This window comes from Temnothorax americanus, unplaced genomic scaffold (assembly GCF_048541705.1).
Source record: "Temnothorax americanus isolate GAGA-0224 unplaced genomic scaffold, ASM4854170v1 Scaffold64, whole genome shotgun sequence".
Classification (NCBI taxonomy): Eukaryota; Metazoa; Arthropoda; class Insecta; order Hymenoptera; family Formicidae; genus Temnothorax; species Temnothorax americanus.
In genome coordinates, this window is record NW_027509786.1 from 489,131 (window position 1) to 507,831 (window position 18,701).

Below are 18,701 nucleotides of genomic sequence, written 5' to 3' on the forward strand. Positions count from 1 at the left end.
AAAAATTGGAACGTTTCAAGATTCTTCGAGAGTTAGGAAATCTTCGTCAGTTCAATCGTTCGACTTTGATGTTATTTCTAATAGTCTAAGTTCGTGTTAAAGTTACGGAAGCCATGGTCACCGGTTAGGGGCAAAATGCAGATTACTTACCAATAGGTAGACGATTAACGATCGATTCTCGACAGTGAGGCATGCCACACAGAGCAGACAGATCAGACAGACAGATAGATAGATAGATAGATAGATAGACAGACGAGTGGACATAGCCGTTGCTTGCCAATTCTCATGATGGCAAGTTGCATGGTTAACATCGAAGCTGCCCATTCCTCGTTAATTCTTTCCCATTAATACTTCGCACTACCAAAGCTTACCCCGCGCACGTTTCCAGTCTGATTTGTAAATTAATGTTACAACGAATAAGTGATCTACTGATTGGCACAAATATCTTACACCACAATTGAAAATTTCAAAGCAACAAGATAAACCATGTCCATAATATGTAATACTTTAAATGTGATTTTATATCTCATATTTTAAGTAGATGTTACAAATGACGGACTTAATCTCTACTCTTGCTTCGAATTCGATTCAGTACAATAATCTGACTAGAGAATCTATCTGTTGTTATTATCAATGCAATTTTGCAAATAATTATGCCACATTATCAATTATTATTAGTAAACTTACTGAAAGATTTGTTACAAGCATTATTTAATACTTAATCGTAACAATATTGAAAAAAATAAAAATAAAAACATTTCTTGCTCTCTAAACCGCAAGTGCAATTATAATCTACAAAAGTAATCAATAATTTACAATTGGTCAGATTATTGATATGATCAAACTGTAGAGTAATTTTGTGATTTCTGCGTTTGCTTTTTTTGCAACTAACTATTATCGTATTAAACTTGCTACAAATCACTAATCAGAATGCATATAATCAATCGAAAAAACTAACGTCAAAGCAATTAGTATAAAAAAAGCATGCAGCTAGTATCTGTGCGCAGAGTTAAGCCAAAAAAGCGAGTCACATGTGATTGCGACAGATTAGTCATAGTTAGATTAGTCGTACTGAGCCGGTGGTTAACTCATCAAACTCAGGTCAGTAGAATATGCACAGAGAGTTTTCTTATTAATGAGTTAGTGTTCGCACAAGCGTGCCAGAGGCATCGCAATGTCAAACGTAAAGAAAAAAATGTTGCAGCTCGGCAACAATTAAAATTCCCGACGTCGCGTCGAGGCAGTCGTCGAATGCGATAAAGCGGAAGAAGCCGATAATTGTAATTGCGATCCGCGATGGATCACGTCGTTCGCGGTAGAGAAGAAAAGGCTGCCCAAGCCGTGCATGCCGAGTCGTTCGTTCTCAAAAGCTGCTCTCGGCGGCGACTCTCGTAACTGGGATTGCTCTCTGAGCGTCAATGAGAAGTGTAAAAAAAGTGAAAAATCAAAGATAGCGAGAAAGAGAACATTCGGGGCGAAACGTGCACTCCGCGAAAAACTCGTCGATAGCCCGAATATCGTCGTTTTTCCGGCGTATGTTTCCGACGATGTTAATCCTCTGTTTACCGTGCATGGAATTCCATTAGGTCTGCATCTGTCTCTGGAAATGTTATCTTTTACAGAATTTTTATAGGATGAATATACGTCATGCGTCAGGCATTTACACTATGATATAATAAAATATGTTGAAACGAAAAATTCTATTTCTCATATTAAGTTATAAAAAATTAAAAAATTCTTTTTATGTTATAAGATAAAACGTTGTACATTCCGACGTCTGATTATAAAATAAAATGTCCAGAAACAAATGTAGATCTATTGAACAAGACAATCGGCAAACTAAGGAGGGATGCTGTCAATATGTATAGATCAAATTTTTGCAATTATTTTGCAATTATATATAAAACTTGCCCAGATTTTGAATAATATCTGTAATAGCCGAATAATCAATTATTGACAGCAATACTGATAAAGTTTCCGATGTTGTCGCCCGCGATATGCGCGCATACATCTTGTGCAACGATTAGAAAAAAGTAACACGTATAAAGTTAAAGCTAACAGATCTCAGTGTTAATCATTGATCGGATAAGAGATTTTAGGTGTATCTAAAAAAGCATTCGGCATTCTCAACATCTGAAAACTGTTCTGTACTGAAAACTTGCTTGTGCTCTATGCTAGTTAACTAGATTCCTAGAGTCAGATGTCGTTTGTCTGCTGACACAGAGTGTCTACCGAATGTGTTTCACTCGCAATCCAAGATCTTTAAAAGAAAAGAAGTAAAGGGTCATATCTCTCATTTTATCAATGATCTCAAAAACTGGCCAAGAAAAACTTGGAAGGCGTGATAATTTTATTTTTCGCCCGATTCTCTTCCGTAATTAAACAGCGTTACGGAAAAATACAGGTCTTCGCGAAAAAGAAAGGACAATGGTATACCACGACTCACCATTAAAGTCAGCAGACACTCTGTTACGTATTATGCTGTTATGTATTAAGACTATTAAGTGTGTACACATTGCGGTCCAAGTTAGAATCACACAATAGCCGTCCCCGGACAGTTGTTACTGCATCATGCAGATGAATAGAACGCTGCACGCGTAGACGAAGAATTCTAGGATGGTTGGTTACTTCTAACTCGGTTCACAAGCACATTCACCGTGTGTATGTGTGTGTGTGTGTGTGTGTGTGTGTTCGCGCGCGCGTGTATACGTACGTACGTACGTGTGTGAGATCTACTATCGTCAGAGCAGTCAACTATTATCAGAAACGCGACGTTACGTACATCTATTTGTTATTTGCAAAACGTATTTTACCCTGTTAACACGCAACACCGCTGTGTAACAGCGTTGTTTCACCGTCATTAGTCGTTATAATCGATTAACCCTTTGTTGGACATACTAGATAGCCAGCTGTCTCTTCTAATCTATCCTCAATCGTTGGTACATCAGGCAATATTCGCGCATGCTGGGAATCGAATATTCCGGTCGTTACTTCGAGTTTCTACTTGCCAAGCAAAGGATCAATCACGTCTGACGGCCCTGGCGGGTGTGCTAAGTGTGTACGTGTGTATGTGAAACAAGTAAATAGTAGTGATAACGGTAAAAACGTGTATGTGAATTGACACGGTACGGACGTCAGTGCAATAGGTTTTTGTTGGTTTTTTTTTATTAGGTGGGTAATTAGAAGACCCACCTTCGGTTGACAAGATTGTCTCTGTAAGGATCGCGTGGCTGCCGTTTCATTATGTCCGACTCCGGTGCCTCGTAGGCTAGCGAGATGGCCGGCACCTGCCATCCACCACTGATTAGAAAATGCTAACTACCCCTCACCGCATTACAAAGAAGTTATTATACCATTATTGGTAGTTTATGCACATACACTCTCGGTAATCGTGTATGTACGCGCAGTGCGAGCGAAAGAGATAGAGAGATTTGGAGATCGCACAAGACAGTTTAGCGTCGATCATATACGTTTTTATTAGCGACGATATTGCGTTTTCATGCGATTCTTTCAAAACACCCGAAAGGTGATCTTTCGAGATGCTCGAGAAAACAACCGCAGCGACCAAGGTTCCATCCTAAACGCAGCTCGTTTTAGAAATGAAATTTCGTTCTTGCGTAAAATTGCGTTAGAAAATAGTGCCGTAAAAATGCGTTAGAAATATGTGGCATAAAATTGCGTCGAATAGCGGAGAAAATCTGGACAGTAGCGAATGTATTAGCGAGTGTATTTGTGCATTAGATCAGGCGCTGCGTTTAGATGGACGGACTAGAAACGGCCCAGAAACGACCCAGGAGAAAGAAATCGTTTGTGCTATATGTGAAGCAAGTGAAAAAAGGTCGTGATTGGAATCATACACACGCGGACCTTTCGTCCTTTTTCCACTTTGACATTTTCACGCATCTCCAATCGTTACCATCTGCTCTCACAGTCTCCGATTGAATTATTCTCAGTGATGCTCGATGAATCATACACGTATAGGGACAAAAGCGTTACAATAATTTTAACGTTACAACAGTTTCCAGCAAACAACTTCGTTACGCGTACTACAAATTTTGCTAGATACATTCAATTTCAAATTCAAACTGGAATTAGAAAGACTTTCTTTTTAAAGCTAGCGTCATTGAAACTTCCAAGTCTGAGGGGCGAATATAACGATAAACGAGATAAATGAACGTCATCGAGCACTTCTGGGATGCAGGTAAAAAAAAAATCCCTTCTCTTTCGTGCACTTCGAGTAGCTTCCTCAAGCTTTCGTTAATATCGCGGCGCAACCCCCTGATGCACATAATCATTCTCGCGAGATATTGTCGTAAAAAATATGAGCTATCAAACTAACGAGTTATCGGACAATTTTTAAACAACAGAATGCACGTTTGTGCACGAGGGGGCTACCACGGCAATTTCCCACTTCCAATTAACATATACATATAGATTCTCCCGTTTAGCAAATGTTTTTGCAAAAGTATATCAGTCGTTTCAGCACCCATTAGAAAGTTGCCAGTCGCAGAGTGGGTAGAAGGCAGCGGCAGTAGGCAGCGCATTACATAATAAAACGTGAGAGGACTGTAAAGAATAAAAAACTGCAAGAACAGTTCATGACGCTCAAAAATGTACAAAAGTGTCTTTCTCTTTTGGCGGTGATATATGGTGGCAAGTAACGAACAGTATAGTAAATAGTAAGTATAGCAATAGTAGTAATATATATAGAGGTAGTAGCAGCGGCAGCTGTGATGTAGTAGATAAAATAGTAATGGCAATAAAAATTCAGTAACTATAAGTAACGATGCTGACTTGTGGTTGTAATAATAATAGTAATAAGACTAGTAGATGAGGACAAGAATAATAATGGTAATAATTACTGAGCATCAAAGATTAATGTAAATATATATATGTGTGTATGTGTGTGTGTGTGTGTACACACACCTATATATACACACGCACATATATATATCTATATACATAATAAACTACTCCTGCAAGAAGATTGTTATAACTCAATCAAGTTCAATTTTCCATAATTACAAAATATGTTACTACATGAGACAAAATTTTTTATATCCAACTTATAAGCGAAAAGTGACATACTATTGAGTTACCTAGGAAATCGCGTATCACGTTATTATTATTTTTGTGAAAATTTACTTTTTGATTTGCAGTAATATTCTTCCAGGAGTGTGCGATATATGTACGTGTAAGATCGATTAGAATTCAACTGGCTGATTAAGATTTAAGTTTCGTCGACCAATACAAAACATTTGTTAATGTCCATTACCAATGCATGTTTTCCGATATATTCGAAATAAAAAAATCTTCATTCCTTCCTGCTTTCCCTGAGCGATTCTGTCGACGAAACTTGCTTCTCCCTGAATTACGAAATGACTAAGAACGACCGTTGCTCAACCAACGATGAAAAAGAAAGAAAATAAATCGCTTGATGCAGTTTATTATTTTTTTTTTTTAATCCGGTAAATTCTACGAAAGAAAAAAGAAAAGAGTTGCTGTTGCGAATAGAGAAAGAGAAGAAATTAAGAAAGATATGCAATACGCGGCATACAGGTGTAGAAAATCACCGCGCGAACTTGCGGCTGTTCTGCATCTATATCGATTCAATCGGTTTAGCTCTTTTTCGCTGTATAAAATTATTAAAGTCAACTTATGTGTTTCCGATTAAACAGAAACAAATAAATAAATCTTTAGATAAAATATCCTACAATTTCACAAAGTTCATGGTCCTGTTAATTTGTCTGGCACGCAACAATCATGTTCTTCTTGTTTATTCATCCCTACACCGCGTTGGACTATCGAATGGATTTTCACTAAGCCATAATAAACGAATCAATTCCAAATTAAAAAAAAAAAAATTGTTTTCCTGAGCGAGGTGCAGCGACGATAAAACCTGGCTCAAGGCAATTAAGGCAGCCAGGAATAATGGAGGTAGATAAAGATATAGAGGTAGAAAAAAACGATGAAAAGAAAGAGAGATTAAAAGAAGAAAATCACGTTTCATATATGCAAACCGACGTACGGAACGGATGACAATTCTATTCTATCGTAATACTATTCTACTCAAGTGTCTACGGAAAAAGAGAGACAGAGAAAGAGAGAGCACTACCGTTTACTCTATGAGAACATTTCGGGCTTCCGGAACGTGCGAAACTTTCTTATCGTTCAATCTCTATGTCATTCGAGTCTTCGTGGTACCGACAATGACGCGGAACAGATTCGCAAAGTATAACAATCAAGTGAAAACAATCGAGTTGCACATTTATGATAAACATCACAAAATATTCACAACACAATATACAAATTCCCTTGCATTCCTTGATACTTGTATCACGATTTAGAGAGGGAAACTCAGAAACAGCGACAGGACGCGATACGATGAAGGATGGTATAAAAGAAAGAGTACAGTATATATGTATATATATATATATATATATATATATATATATATATATAGAGAGAGAGAGAGAGAGAGAGTAGAGAGAGATAGAGTATATGTATATAGAGTATACTCTAAAAAGAGAAAAATAAATTTATATATATAAAAATAGCGTGCACGCACGCGAGAGAAAAGATGGAAAGAGAGAGAAACGAAAGATGAAACAGGGATAGCGACAACAGAAATAGAGAGCACTTCAAGTAGGAAAAAAGGCAAGATAAATAAAATGCTGAAGGGAGCGATCATGCGAGTTCTTCACAACGACGCTTGTCTATGTCTCGTGGACGTCTCAGCAACCCATATACACCTCAAGCCAATGGCAGACCAGGACAGATGACGACCGCAGCGAGGAATTATAAAACGATGGGAAAATTGAGCTCAAAGAGAAAAAAAACTAGAGATACTATGTAATAGAGTTAGTTATATATATATATGATAATATATATATAATATATTTCATTATATATATATATATATATATATATATATATATATATATATGAAAGAGAAAGAGAGAAGGATATATATATATTTTATATATATATATATATATATATATATATATATATAGAGAGAGAGAGAGAGAGAAAGAGAGAGAGGAGAGAAAGGCTTTACAATGCGATTGGCTTACCTTCGGCGTAACGAAACAACACTAATAAGACCGAGGATCATCATGATGGAAGCGCCTGTGACCGTCAATATAAAAGGAAAAGAAAATTCTTCGAAAAGAAAAAATTCACGATTGCCCGTCTCGCAATTAAATCGTCTCACTTTTCGCGAAATTAAAGAGAAGGCATATATTAAAACATATGTTATAAAAGAATTCAATTTTTTTCAGAAGATAACAAGACAGTTTGATGTACGATCATCATTTGATTCCATTATTCTTTTTTATAAAAATACAACTTATTTTGAAAAAGTCGACGACAAATCATGGACGAGCAAGCGTTGTTTAACGAAATTTAATTCAGCTTATCGTTAGAGCGAGTATAGGATACGAATAGAGAGACGAATAGACTGAAAATAAAGCTCGCGTGTCTCCAGCGACCAAACACCTTGGAGCGTGTACCATATCCCGTTATTACCTTATCCACATTTTGTCATAGTGTGTCCCACTCAACAATTCGAGCGACAGGCTTGGCAAATTAATCTCTACATCGCGTGAACTTTATCAAGTGACCTTGGCGGCAATGACCAAACTAGTTCAAATCGTACTTTAAAAGGGTAAAGAAAAGTGAAAGAAAAAGCTAACATCTACTAACTGCTTAGAGTACTTATAAAGACAATACTCGAAAGATGACGATATCATACAATATTGCTCGGTAAAATATCTAGCGTGTAAATCAAATAGAAGATTAAACAAAGTACATTATTTATGCGAGGAATCAATTTGCCCGCGAATTATTGTTACCCAGTTCACAATTCCTACATCGTACGTGATTATCGAACGATGGCGAGTTAGAAAAAGACCAATATACGCATGTTGCCTTCCTGCATCGAACGCATTTATATCGTATAATACAAAATAGAACGGACTAACTACTAAAGTCGTCATAGAAAGACAAAATATGTAGCCGATCGAGTGAGAGAGCGATCGCCATGTGATTGAATTTCCGAAGCTCTACCCGATTATTAGAAAATATTTAGACAATTACTTGAGAAATTCAGTCTAAGAAAGTTAGCCAGTTTTACCGATATTTTGAAAGTTCGATGTTTGAATTCAACTTATCAATCGGGAAAAGACTTCGAAAATACAGGGTATCATCACCGATGACTCTTTCGGATGATAGAAAATCTGATATAGCTTGTCACAATATTCATTGTTGATGTGTTACCTTTCGTTAACTAGCTTGTCAGTGAAGGGGTTTCGTGGTTGTCGCTTCATAATATCGCTCTCTGCCTCCTCGTAGGCTAGTGAGATGGCGGGTACCTGACGTCACATTATCAAAGAGCTCAGTAATAACGCCAACAATTAAATAACGATAATGTCTTCGGATGATGTTGAAATAAGAATGCTGACGTGTTGTTCATCTTATTTAAAAAATTCAACTATTAATCTCTCTGTACAATCTAATGTAAAAACAATCTTAAGAGAATAAGATTATAATCAAATCGATATCGACAGCATTCTTATGTGTGTACAATGAAGCATAGAAAATAAAAATAATCAACTGAAAAATAAAGAAATTAAACTGATTAAGAAATTGATTCAGGAAGGAATCAAGGGAGTTTAGAGGAAATTTGCGGTATCTTGCGTCGATAAACAGTAAGCAGCTTTCTCGCAGAAATACAGTTCCTGAAAAGGAACGTTAAACCACGAACATCTCCCGTTACGACAAATCTCTATTCCTACTCAAATGCAAATTTATTGCTCATATTTTGACGTATTTTGTTCAATTTTTAAATGTTTATATCCCTGTAAGATAATTTATCTAAATTATATTTTTGCTTGGACTCAAGCTCTCCATCAGCGCACAATTAATCTAAAAGGAAATAAAAATATTCAAGAGATTAATTGATGAACCGGTTGTTGATCACCACCATCCTGACTGGTTCAAAAACATCGCTATCTACAAAGAAAGAAGATATTGTCGAACAAATTTTCGAGGAACTGTTGGTTTACATCATGCAGTCATCGTATCAGGTTTAGTATTCCAAACATATCACGCTGGTACCTATCATGGATATCAATTAATATAAGTATCAAAGACTATCGGTAATCTTTAAGTCGTGGGGCTTCGTGACTATATAAGCTATCAGGATAAAAAACACGGACACTGAAATAATTTAATTAGCCAATAAGAAGGAAATCGAGTAACAACTTTCGCGAAGAGCGAAGAGCGAGATGCAAACGTCTCTTCCGAATATTGTTACTCGACTCGAGTCATCATTTTCTTGTAATATTTCGTGACTCACCATGTCGGTCCCTAAATCGATGCAAAGGATGGTGACGGTACCCAATGGTAAAGGGATATCGCAGAGGATAAACGCCAAGAAAGGCGAAATTTCGGGTATGTTCGAGGTCAGAGTGTAGGCGATGGACTTCTTTAGGTTGTCAAAGATTAAACGACCCTCTTCTACGCCTGTTACGATCGAAGCAAAGTTGTCGTCGAGTAAAATCATGTCGGCTGCTTGCTTAGAGACGTCCGAACCAGCGATGCCCATAGCGACCCCAATGTCGGCTTTTTTTAGAGCAGGCGAGTCATTCACACCGTCGCCTAAATACATTAAATATTTGTACATGTTTCAATTATAGATAATTATTATATCACAATTCATATCATTCTCATGTTAAAAATAAATTAGTTTATCCAATCCAAAAAATTCATGAAGAATTTAATTCTAACTGAACAGTTTCTTCGTAATGCGTTGCTAGGTATAATAAAACATTCATATTAATTTATCTTCAAGTAACTTACCAGTTACAGCGACAATCGCGCCCATTCGCTGGCAGCCTTCGACGATGATGAGCTTCTGCTGAGGCGAAGTACGGGCGAACACAATTTCGGTGTGGTACCTGAGAATCTCGTCCAATTGGTCGGAATTCAGTTCCCTGAGTTCGGTTCCGTGAATGACCGCGGCTTTAGCCTCGCGAGGATTTACTTCGGATACCGGGATATTTAACCGTTGTGCAATGTCCTCAACGGTTTCGTTACCTAAAAGGAAGATGGAAATAATATTAACAAAATTGAAATAAAAATAAAACAAAGGTTGATTCTTTATTTTTACAAAAGAAAACATTCTGAAACCAATACGATTATTACAAACAAATAATTATTCTACGCACTATTAATTAATTGTAAGGTATACGCGATCATCAATCAAAAAGTTGAACATGTTACTATACCGCATTATTTTTACAATGCAAATTTTACTTGACATTATCTTCCAATAAAACCTCCCCAAGTTCCGCGTACAAAGATCGTTGTAAATCTTAAGCGCAGCCTATTATCTGAAATTACGTCTCATTAAGAGATTAAACTCATAAAAGCATCATAATCGAGGTCGACGAATAAGGCTACGAAGATATCGTGCGATATCTAATCTTGAACGTCATCCGAGAATTGTTTATGTGATAAAGTGCATCGATACATAACGTGCGAACGTGTACCTTCAGAGATGATGCCGACGGATTTGGCAATGGCTTTGGCAGTGATCGGGTGGTCACCGGTAACCATGATGACCTTGATGCCGGCGGAACGGCACTTGGCGACCGCGTCGGGCACCGCGGCCCGGGGCGGATCGATCATAGACATCAGGCCTACGAAGCGGAGCCCATCGACTTGAAAGTTGGGATCGTCGGAATTGAATTTGAAGCCAACCGGGAACTTGTCGGACGGCAGTGTGAAATCACAGAAGCCGAGCACTCGTTCGCCGAGTCCGCCCAATTCCAAGTACGCGTTATTGAACGCCTCCTTCATCTCTTCGTCGAGAACCTACGGATGCCGAAGAGTTTAAAAATTGAAAAAGTTATAGAATAGACAAGTAGATAAACTGTTAGATAAGTTACCTTCTCTTTGCCGCCGATAAATATGGTCGAGCACCTGTCCAAAATCCTTTCGGGAGCACCCTTCATCACCAAGAGATATCTAGGATCATTGGGATCGTCCGATTCGTGAATGGATACCTGATATTTATTAGTGGAGTTGAAGGGAATTTCGCAGACTTTCTTGTTGCGTTTCCTAATGCCCATGACATCGCCCAATGCCAGTTCCATGCACTTGAGCAACGCGGCTTCGGAGGCGTCACCGTTCACCTCTCGCTTCAGTATCGGTTCACCATCTTGACCCGGCTTAAACTCGGCACGATTGCATAGGGTCGCGATCTTCGCCAGCGCCTTAAATCCCGGACTAGTGCGGTCGTATTGCAAGCCGGACTGATCTTCTGTGGTATCGGCGTCGATAATCTGATTGTCGAACCACATGTGCGCCACCGTCATACGATTTTGCGTGAGGGTTCCGGTCTTGTCCGAACAGATGGTCGAGGTCGAGCCTAGAGTCTCCACAGCCTCGAGATTCTTCACCAGGCAGTTCTTCGAGGCCATTCGCTTGGCGGTCAGAGTGAGGCACACGGTCACAGTAGCGAGGAGACCCTCCGGTACGTTTGCCACGATAATACCGATTAGGAAGATGACGGCGTCAAGCCAGTGATAACCCAGGATGAAGGCTATGACAAAGAACGTGATGCCGAGGAAGACAGCGACACCGGTAATAAGATGTATAAAGTGATGAATCTCCTTGGCAATCGGTGTCTCACCGGTATCCAGGCCGGACGCGAGACCTGCAATCCTTCCCATTACTGTCTGATCGCCACAACAGATCACCACGCCTTTAGCCGTGCCTTCCACCGCATTCGTCGAGAAGAATGCAAGATTCTTCGTTTCGAGCGGGTTCTCGTTCGTGAACTCGGGCGACCTCGATTGCGGTTCGGACTCGCCCGTCAACGAGCTATTGTCCACCTTAAATCCACGGGCCTCGATGATCCTGACGTCGGCCGGTATCCGGTCGCCGAATTTAACCTCGACCACGTCACCCAGCACAAGATCCTCCGCTCGTAGGGTGAGCTTCTCACCCTCCCGGATTACGGTGGCAAATTGTGGCACCATGTTTTTGAACGACTCCATAATCTTGCTCGACTTGCTCTCCTGATAGTACGAGAATATACCCGTGACTATCACGACCGCCGCGAGGACGATGCCCAGGTAGAGATTGTCGTCATTCGGGTCCTCGCTGGTCGTAGCCTGGATCGAGTACGCGATGAAGCAGAGGATCGCGCCGATCCACAGCAGCAGGGCAAAACCACCGAACAAATTCTTGCAGAACTTGACCCATTCCGGAGTCTGCTTCGGCGGTGTCAAGGCGTTCGGCCCGTCCCTTTCCAAGTTCTCCTTCGCTTTTGCGTGGCTGAGGCCCTATTATTATTTTTATACAAACATTATTAACAAATCTCTCTCTCTCTCTCTCTGTGTCGATCCATTAGTCGATCCTTCAAATCGCTCACTAAACATTGTTCAACGCCGCCAACTAATTCCCATTTTAATGTCTTTCCACTTGTACTTTATTCCACTTTCGTAGAAGAGAAGCTATAACATTTTTCTTAATATTTTTCATAACATTTTCTTTTCGTTACGGCGTTCAACATGTTAATGTCGATTGACATACAATACGCTGCGCAATCTCGATCAAATTAAATTTATTTCCTCGAAAAGAGACTATCGTCCCTCACAGCACAATGTTACTTACGTTTTCGGGGTGCGTCTGAAATCTTTGATACAGTTCCTCGGGTGAGATTTTGTGGAAGTCAATGTCCAACTCCTGCTTCAGGTCATCTAGGTTGTCCCCCCTTCGCTTTGGGTTCTTCCGCCGCGACTGTTAGCGGGAACAGACAGAGAAAAAGAGAGCGTTATCAAAAGGTGGTTTCTATTAACATCTTCACCGTACATATATATCGACGTTGCGTAAACAATCTTACACTCCACAGCTACAATTACAAAGCTCCGAAGCGATTACACCGTATTACCGCGACGCGTTAATCGACGAGATATTTTGATAATTGACAAAATAGAAGAGAAAGACAAAATTATCGAAGCGCGTCGAATTGTAGAAGTTGAGATTGAAAACCCAGCGACGAGTAAGAGCAGCCTCTGTAGCAGAAGAAATCGATCGCAACGATATATCATCGAGAAGAGAGGGTAAACCGAGCTGTAATGATATCTCGTAAGATGAGATAGGATTGCACTAGAATGATAGGAATGTTTCGGAGTCATGCGATGTCAGCGAAAATAATTGATGAGTAACCAAGTTTCAGTGTGGACGACGAAACTATATAAAATAACGTACATTATTTCTCGAGCAATTGAGTAGGAGACTCCTCCTTCTTGCCTTTTATCATAAAGTAGATTCGGTGCAATCTTATCTCATTCTACACATTATTATTGTACAGAGTGTAGTTATGTACGAAGCTTTCTTTTCTTTTCCGAAAGAATGTAATGTTGCTATATTGATCGTCGAGTCACTGAAATGCGATTACGTTGTGACCCAATCGAGGAACTCGATTACCTAAATCGCGAACAAAGTTCTTTTGCCATGCGTTAAGGTGATTACGATTACGAAGCTGATGCCAAAGTAAAAACGCGAAAGAGTCAAAGATCCAGAAGTGCGATAGCGGAAGAACGAAGAAAATTTCCTTCAAAAAAATTTCTGAGGCATAGAAGAGAAGCGTTACGACAATAGATGTTGTTACCATGAAGAAACGATGGAATTACAAAGATCAGATAAAGGAAGCAATGAGAAATAAATAGAGAAAGAGAGAGAGAGAAAGAGAAAAGAGTGAAAGAAACGTCCCGTTTATTCCGTCTGCTGATCAAAGAAGCGTACCCCAGAACCCAGAGATGTTAATTATATAGAATTCTTATGGACATAGAGTCCATCTCTGAATATACCTTATACATCCCATCTGCGGTTTTGTTGTCGTCGCGAATGTTGGGTAACGTGGCGACCCTGTACGAGTCTGAGCGGCCATGCTGTAAAAAATGGGCGATAAAAAAATCATGAATAAATCATGCGGGCGTAATACAACAAAATATCAACAGTTAAAATAAATATACAGATGTGTATATGGTGAAATTATAACTAAAAATAATAATGAGCGAGTCGAGGTAGCCGTTTTGTATTCCTCGCATAGGTAGGTAGATAGGTAGGTATACGATCGCACGAATAAAACGCCCAAAGAATCGCGCGGTATATTTGCAGAATCAGGATATATATATATATATATATATATATATATATATATATATATATATGTATAAATATATTTTGTTTACAGAGTAAAGTGATCGGAGTCGATCTCACGTGAGCTGCTTGTTTTAAATTGCCGGTTCCAAATCTTAAATATCACTTTGAAAACGGACTGATGAGACGTGACTATTGTCGTCCATTTGAATGACGCGATTTTACGTCATCGTCCGAATGGACCAGTTTTCTCACAATGCTTGCGGTCGGACACCGGACACAACTATGCGACCTTCTTATGAAAGAGAGAAAGAAAGACAGAGAGAAACAGAGAGACACGTGGCCGGTACGCATTCGACACGTGACGTCGCGTCAGTGAGAGAGACGAGACGTCCGCGGTGCGCGGAACAGAAGCCCGATTTTCAAGAGCGACCTCGGCACGACCGCGTTCGGATAACGACCGTTTCCGGTAGTGTACCGGTTCAATGGAGACACCACTCGTCACAGTCGTCACCGTCCACTATGCTCAATACTCAATGCTCAATGCTCAATGGTATCCCGTAATCGCGATGCTTCGCCTCGTGTTCGTCGGCAGGGTAGTCGCGAAATCTTAAACTTTTCCTCTCGGCAAATAAGATTATCGCGAGTCAAAATTGTCTACATTTAAGCAGAAAGATAAACAAGTGAGAGAGAAAACTATTATAAAATAAAGTCATTTATATTTCATCGCTCGCGGTTCTCTTTTCATGAATTTCGATGAATTTTCCTATTGCTAAAATTCTGCGCAGATGACTAAACATAACACGAATTTACGAGACCAGTTGAAAAGCAACACAAGTAACAAATTGCTTGCATATAGTTAGGTTTGTAATAAATATTAAATAAAAAGCAAACGCCAAGTGAGCGAATCAAAGATGCATCGCCTTACTTGTCACCGTGCATTAATTTGTATCGTAATTTGGATCTTGAAACAATTCCGAAGAATATTAAACATTGAACCAGTTGATGACGAATGTGTAACTTATCGCGTAACGTAGTGGTATCTTCCAACGCTATCGTCTCGAGTCTCGACCATGAAAACCAACGATATTCTCACGTACCGGATGAACTAACTAACGAAACGCGAGACTCGTGACGCGGACGCACTTACACGAGCGCAATTGCCACGCGCGCGCGGTCGTTAATTCTGTCACGGCGCGCGGCGATTCGTTATGGTCGTCGCAGCGATTAGATAAAAGACCGACGAGTCGGCAAATCGACGGTTACGATCGTAAAAACGTAACTCTGACTTTGTGCGTTACGCGTCCGGTCTGCCGTCTGGTCCGTATACGTAAACGATCAATTTCATAGGTATCATTATCTCTGGCCCATCGTCGCTCTCGCTCACGTCGCCATTGAGGAAGTACGATTATGCAATTTTACAGGTCACATACGCACCTCGCTGATTGTCCGTACGTACACGCACACGCACAATCGCGTCTACGATGGCGCGCAAACGCGCCATCATTCGTTGCGTAAAGTACATTGATAAAAATCCAAGATGAATAAACACAAAACAACATTTTCTCAACTTGATCTTCAAATCAAATTTATTCAGCATATTAAACACTTGTATCAAATTGCGAAATTAATTTCACTTTCTTCCTCTTTCCTTCCTGCTAAATAGAAATTAATTTAAAAACATTGCAGAGACTGATTTGAAATTTTTCTGAAATTTTTAGGAAATTTACCCTATAGAAACTAGTAGGAACTAGAAACTCACCCCAGTGAGTGGTTTCGCACCGAAGAGCATCAATGCGTCTTCGTAAGAGCCTTGGCACATAGAAAAACTTAAGCAGTTAAACTTAATCAGTAAGAAATCAACGGTATATATGGATTCGCTACCGCTTAGGGCCGTGCCTTAAGTTCTTGACTGTGATTGGCTGATTTGCTTACTGCTTGAGTTTTACTGCTTAAGTTTTTCTATGTGTCCGGGCCTTAATAGATGCAAGATGAACGCGATTTCGACCTTATATGTAAATTTGCGCGGGTCGGTATCATTTACGAGTTCACGGGTCGAGTTACAGAGCCGGCTCGCTAGAAGCGGAAGTGGTCGAGCTTTGCCACGACGCGACGCAACGGGCAGGATAATGAGTAATCTACATATGACGCAGAACGCGAGTCGCAAGTCGCAAGTCGCAGGTCGCAAGAAATAAACGCAGATCGCAAGATTTTTGCGTCTACGTAGTCTAGAGATACGCAGCGAGTACTTTTCCTGAGAAAAATAGAGTATTATAATATTAGGTACATACGTTTTTGGCTATGTTGTGTGAGCAATATATAAAATATAGATAATATAGATATATAATATAGAACATATCCCGCGTTACTTTTATATCTGGTCTCTCCTAATATCATAACCTCTCTTTCAGAGGCAACACGTGTTTTTTTGAGCAAATAAAGATGAGTACAAGGAGACGTAAATTACTACTATTACTGTGTGCAAGTTTAAGTAATCTGTCTGCCGAATTATTACGATTTGGTATATTGAATCGTTCGAGGAGAAGATGGTGGGTTCGACCTATAAATCGTCCACGTGATGATTTGGGTCATTTTCGTAATCTCTTTTCCTATATGCAAGAGGAAGATCACGAAGAATTCTTCGAATTTACAAGAATGGTGCAAAGTCAATTTAATAAGTTATGTGATCTTGTGCGTCCTCTCCTTACGAAAAGATCTATTCGCCCCAGCCTGCCAGTTGAATTACGTGTAGCCATTACTTTATCGTAAGTGTTGTATTGTATTCCTTATTACTGATTACGTGCACTACGAGAAAGAGAGGAAAGTATCCTGATAAAGACTAAATTGCACGAAGACTAAATTCTTATTTTATTTGACAGATATCTTGCTCATGGTTCTAGCTTGCGAACTCAAGCATGGGATTTTCGTATTGGACGTTCAACCATTTATAAAATAATTCCTAAAGTTTGTGATGCTATTTTGCAAGTTCTTCAGCCAACTTATTTACCAGCACTGAGAAAAAATGAGTGGGAACGTATAGCTAAGGAATACGAAGAGGAATGGCAGTTTCCAAATTTACTTGGTGCTGTTGACGGCAAACATATTCGGATTAAAGCACCCATCAACTCCGGATCCTTATATTTTAATTATAAGAAATATTTTAGTATAGTTCTTCTCGCTGCTTGTGATGCCAAATATCGTTTCACGTGGGTAGATATTGGACAATATGGTGAGAAAATAATAAAATATTAACATAGTTAGCCTTTTTTATATTTACTATTTTTATATTTACTATTTTTTATTATATTTTTTTAGTATATTATATTTACTATATATATATTTTTTTTTTATATTTACTATAATTTTTTATATATTTATGTTAAGGTTCACTTAGTGATGCAAGTGTATGGAATAACTCCGATTTTGCCAAAGCTTTGGAAGAAGGATTGGTTGATATACCTCTTCCAAAAAATTTGCCAAATACAGATATTACAACACATTATGCTTTTGTGGGCGATGAGGCGTTTCCTCTAAAGTTATATATGTTACGCCCATATCCAAGAGACAGACTAACAGATGCACAACGTATTTTTAACTATCGTCTGAGTCGTGCAAGACGAGTAACTGAAAATTCATTTGGAATTTTAACAGCAAGATGGCAAATTCTTTTGAATACTATATGTGTGAATCCTGAAAATGCTATTGCTATTACCAAAGCTTTAGTATGTTTACACAATTATATAATGATCACAGACGAAGAAATGAGTATGCCTAATGCGCGATTATATTGTCCTCCTAATTTTGTGGATAGCATGGATGAAGAAAATGGAGAATGGCGTAACATAAGAAGAGATCATGGTGTTCTTGCCGATATAACGCGTTTGGGAAGCAATAATGCATCACGAAGAGCAACGGAACAACGTAATATTTTAAAAGACTATTTCCTCTCACCTATTGGAGAAGCACAGGTACCATGGCAATATAATTATGCTTTTAGAGGAATAAATATTAATTTGCCAGAGTAATATAAATCTTATGTAGGTCGAATAAAAAAATGTGCGATTTTGCGATTCGAAAAGCACTCAAAATTTTATCTAACGATTACGTTTATTTGTTGCAGGCTTCAGCCTCACGCAGATACCAGAACTAAGCTAATAGCGGACTAGAAAAGCTTGCATGGTGTTTGAATACTAACGCATCACGAAGCAAGCGGTCATCTGTGCTCCCCTGGAACTAGGTCTTCGTTCAGACTTATTAGATATAACAAAGTTTAATAGTCCTCTGGAGCTGCTTTCTGACTTGAAACGCGTTTCGGACGCAAGTACATTTCAGAACATGAAAGACTTTGTAAACGCTTTAGGGAATATTCAGACTGATACGGAGATGCCGTACGATTTTTTGGCGACCGAATACTCACAATATCTGACACGTCCCTTGACGTTGTTTTATGCTATGCGATTGTTGAACTATGTTCCAAAAGGCAAAGATTTAGTCATTCATGTTGTAGGTGCAAATTACGCCGA

At 39.2% G+C, this 18,701-nt stretch overlaps 1 protein-coding gene across 5 annotated transcripts in view; it reads right to left on the reverse strand.

Moving 5' to 3' along the window:
* The window catches only part of Atpalpha (sodium/potassium-transporting ATPase subunit alpha), a 77,031-nt gene that overhangs the window by 6,915 nt on the left and 51,415 nt on the right, over positions 1–18,701 (reverse strand). For 2 of the 5 annotated variants that reach the window (XM_077421086.1, XM_077421089.1), the window contains exons 2-8: positions 13,887–13,967; positions 12,688–12,813; positions 10,956–12,356; positions 10,557–10,881; positions 9,865–10,101; positions 9,362–9,663; positions 3,193–3,287 (exon numbers count right to left, since the gene is read on the reverse strand). In XM_077421086.1, the coding sequence (XP_077277212.1) occupies positions 3,193–3,287; positions 9,362–9,663; positions 9,865–10,101; positions 10,557–10,881; positions 10,956–12,356; positions 12,688–12,813; positions 13,887–13,967 (2,567 nt within the window). Of the gene's footprint in view, positions 1–3,192; positions 3,288–8,280; positions 8,376–9,361; positions 9,664–9,864; positions 10,102–10,556; positions 10,882–10,955; positions 12,357–12,687; positions 12,814–13,886; positions 13,968–18,701 lie in introns of all 5 variants that reach the window. The other 3 variants (XM_077421090.1, XM_077421091.1, XM_077421087.1) reach the window with 2 other exon arrangements.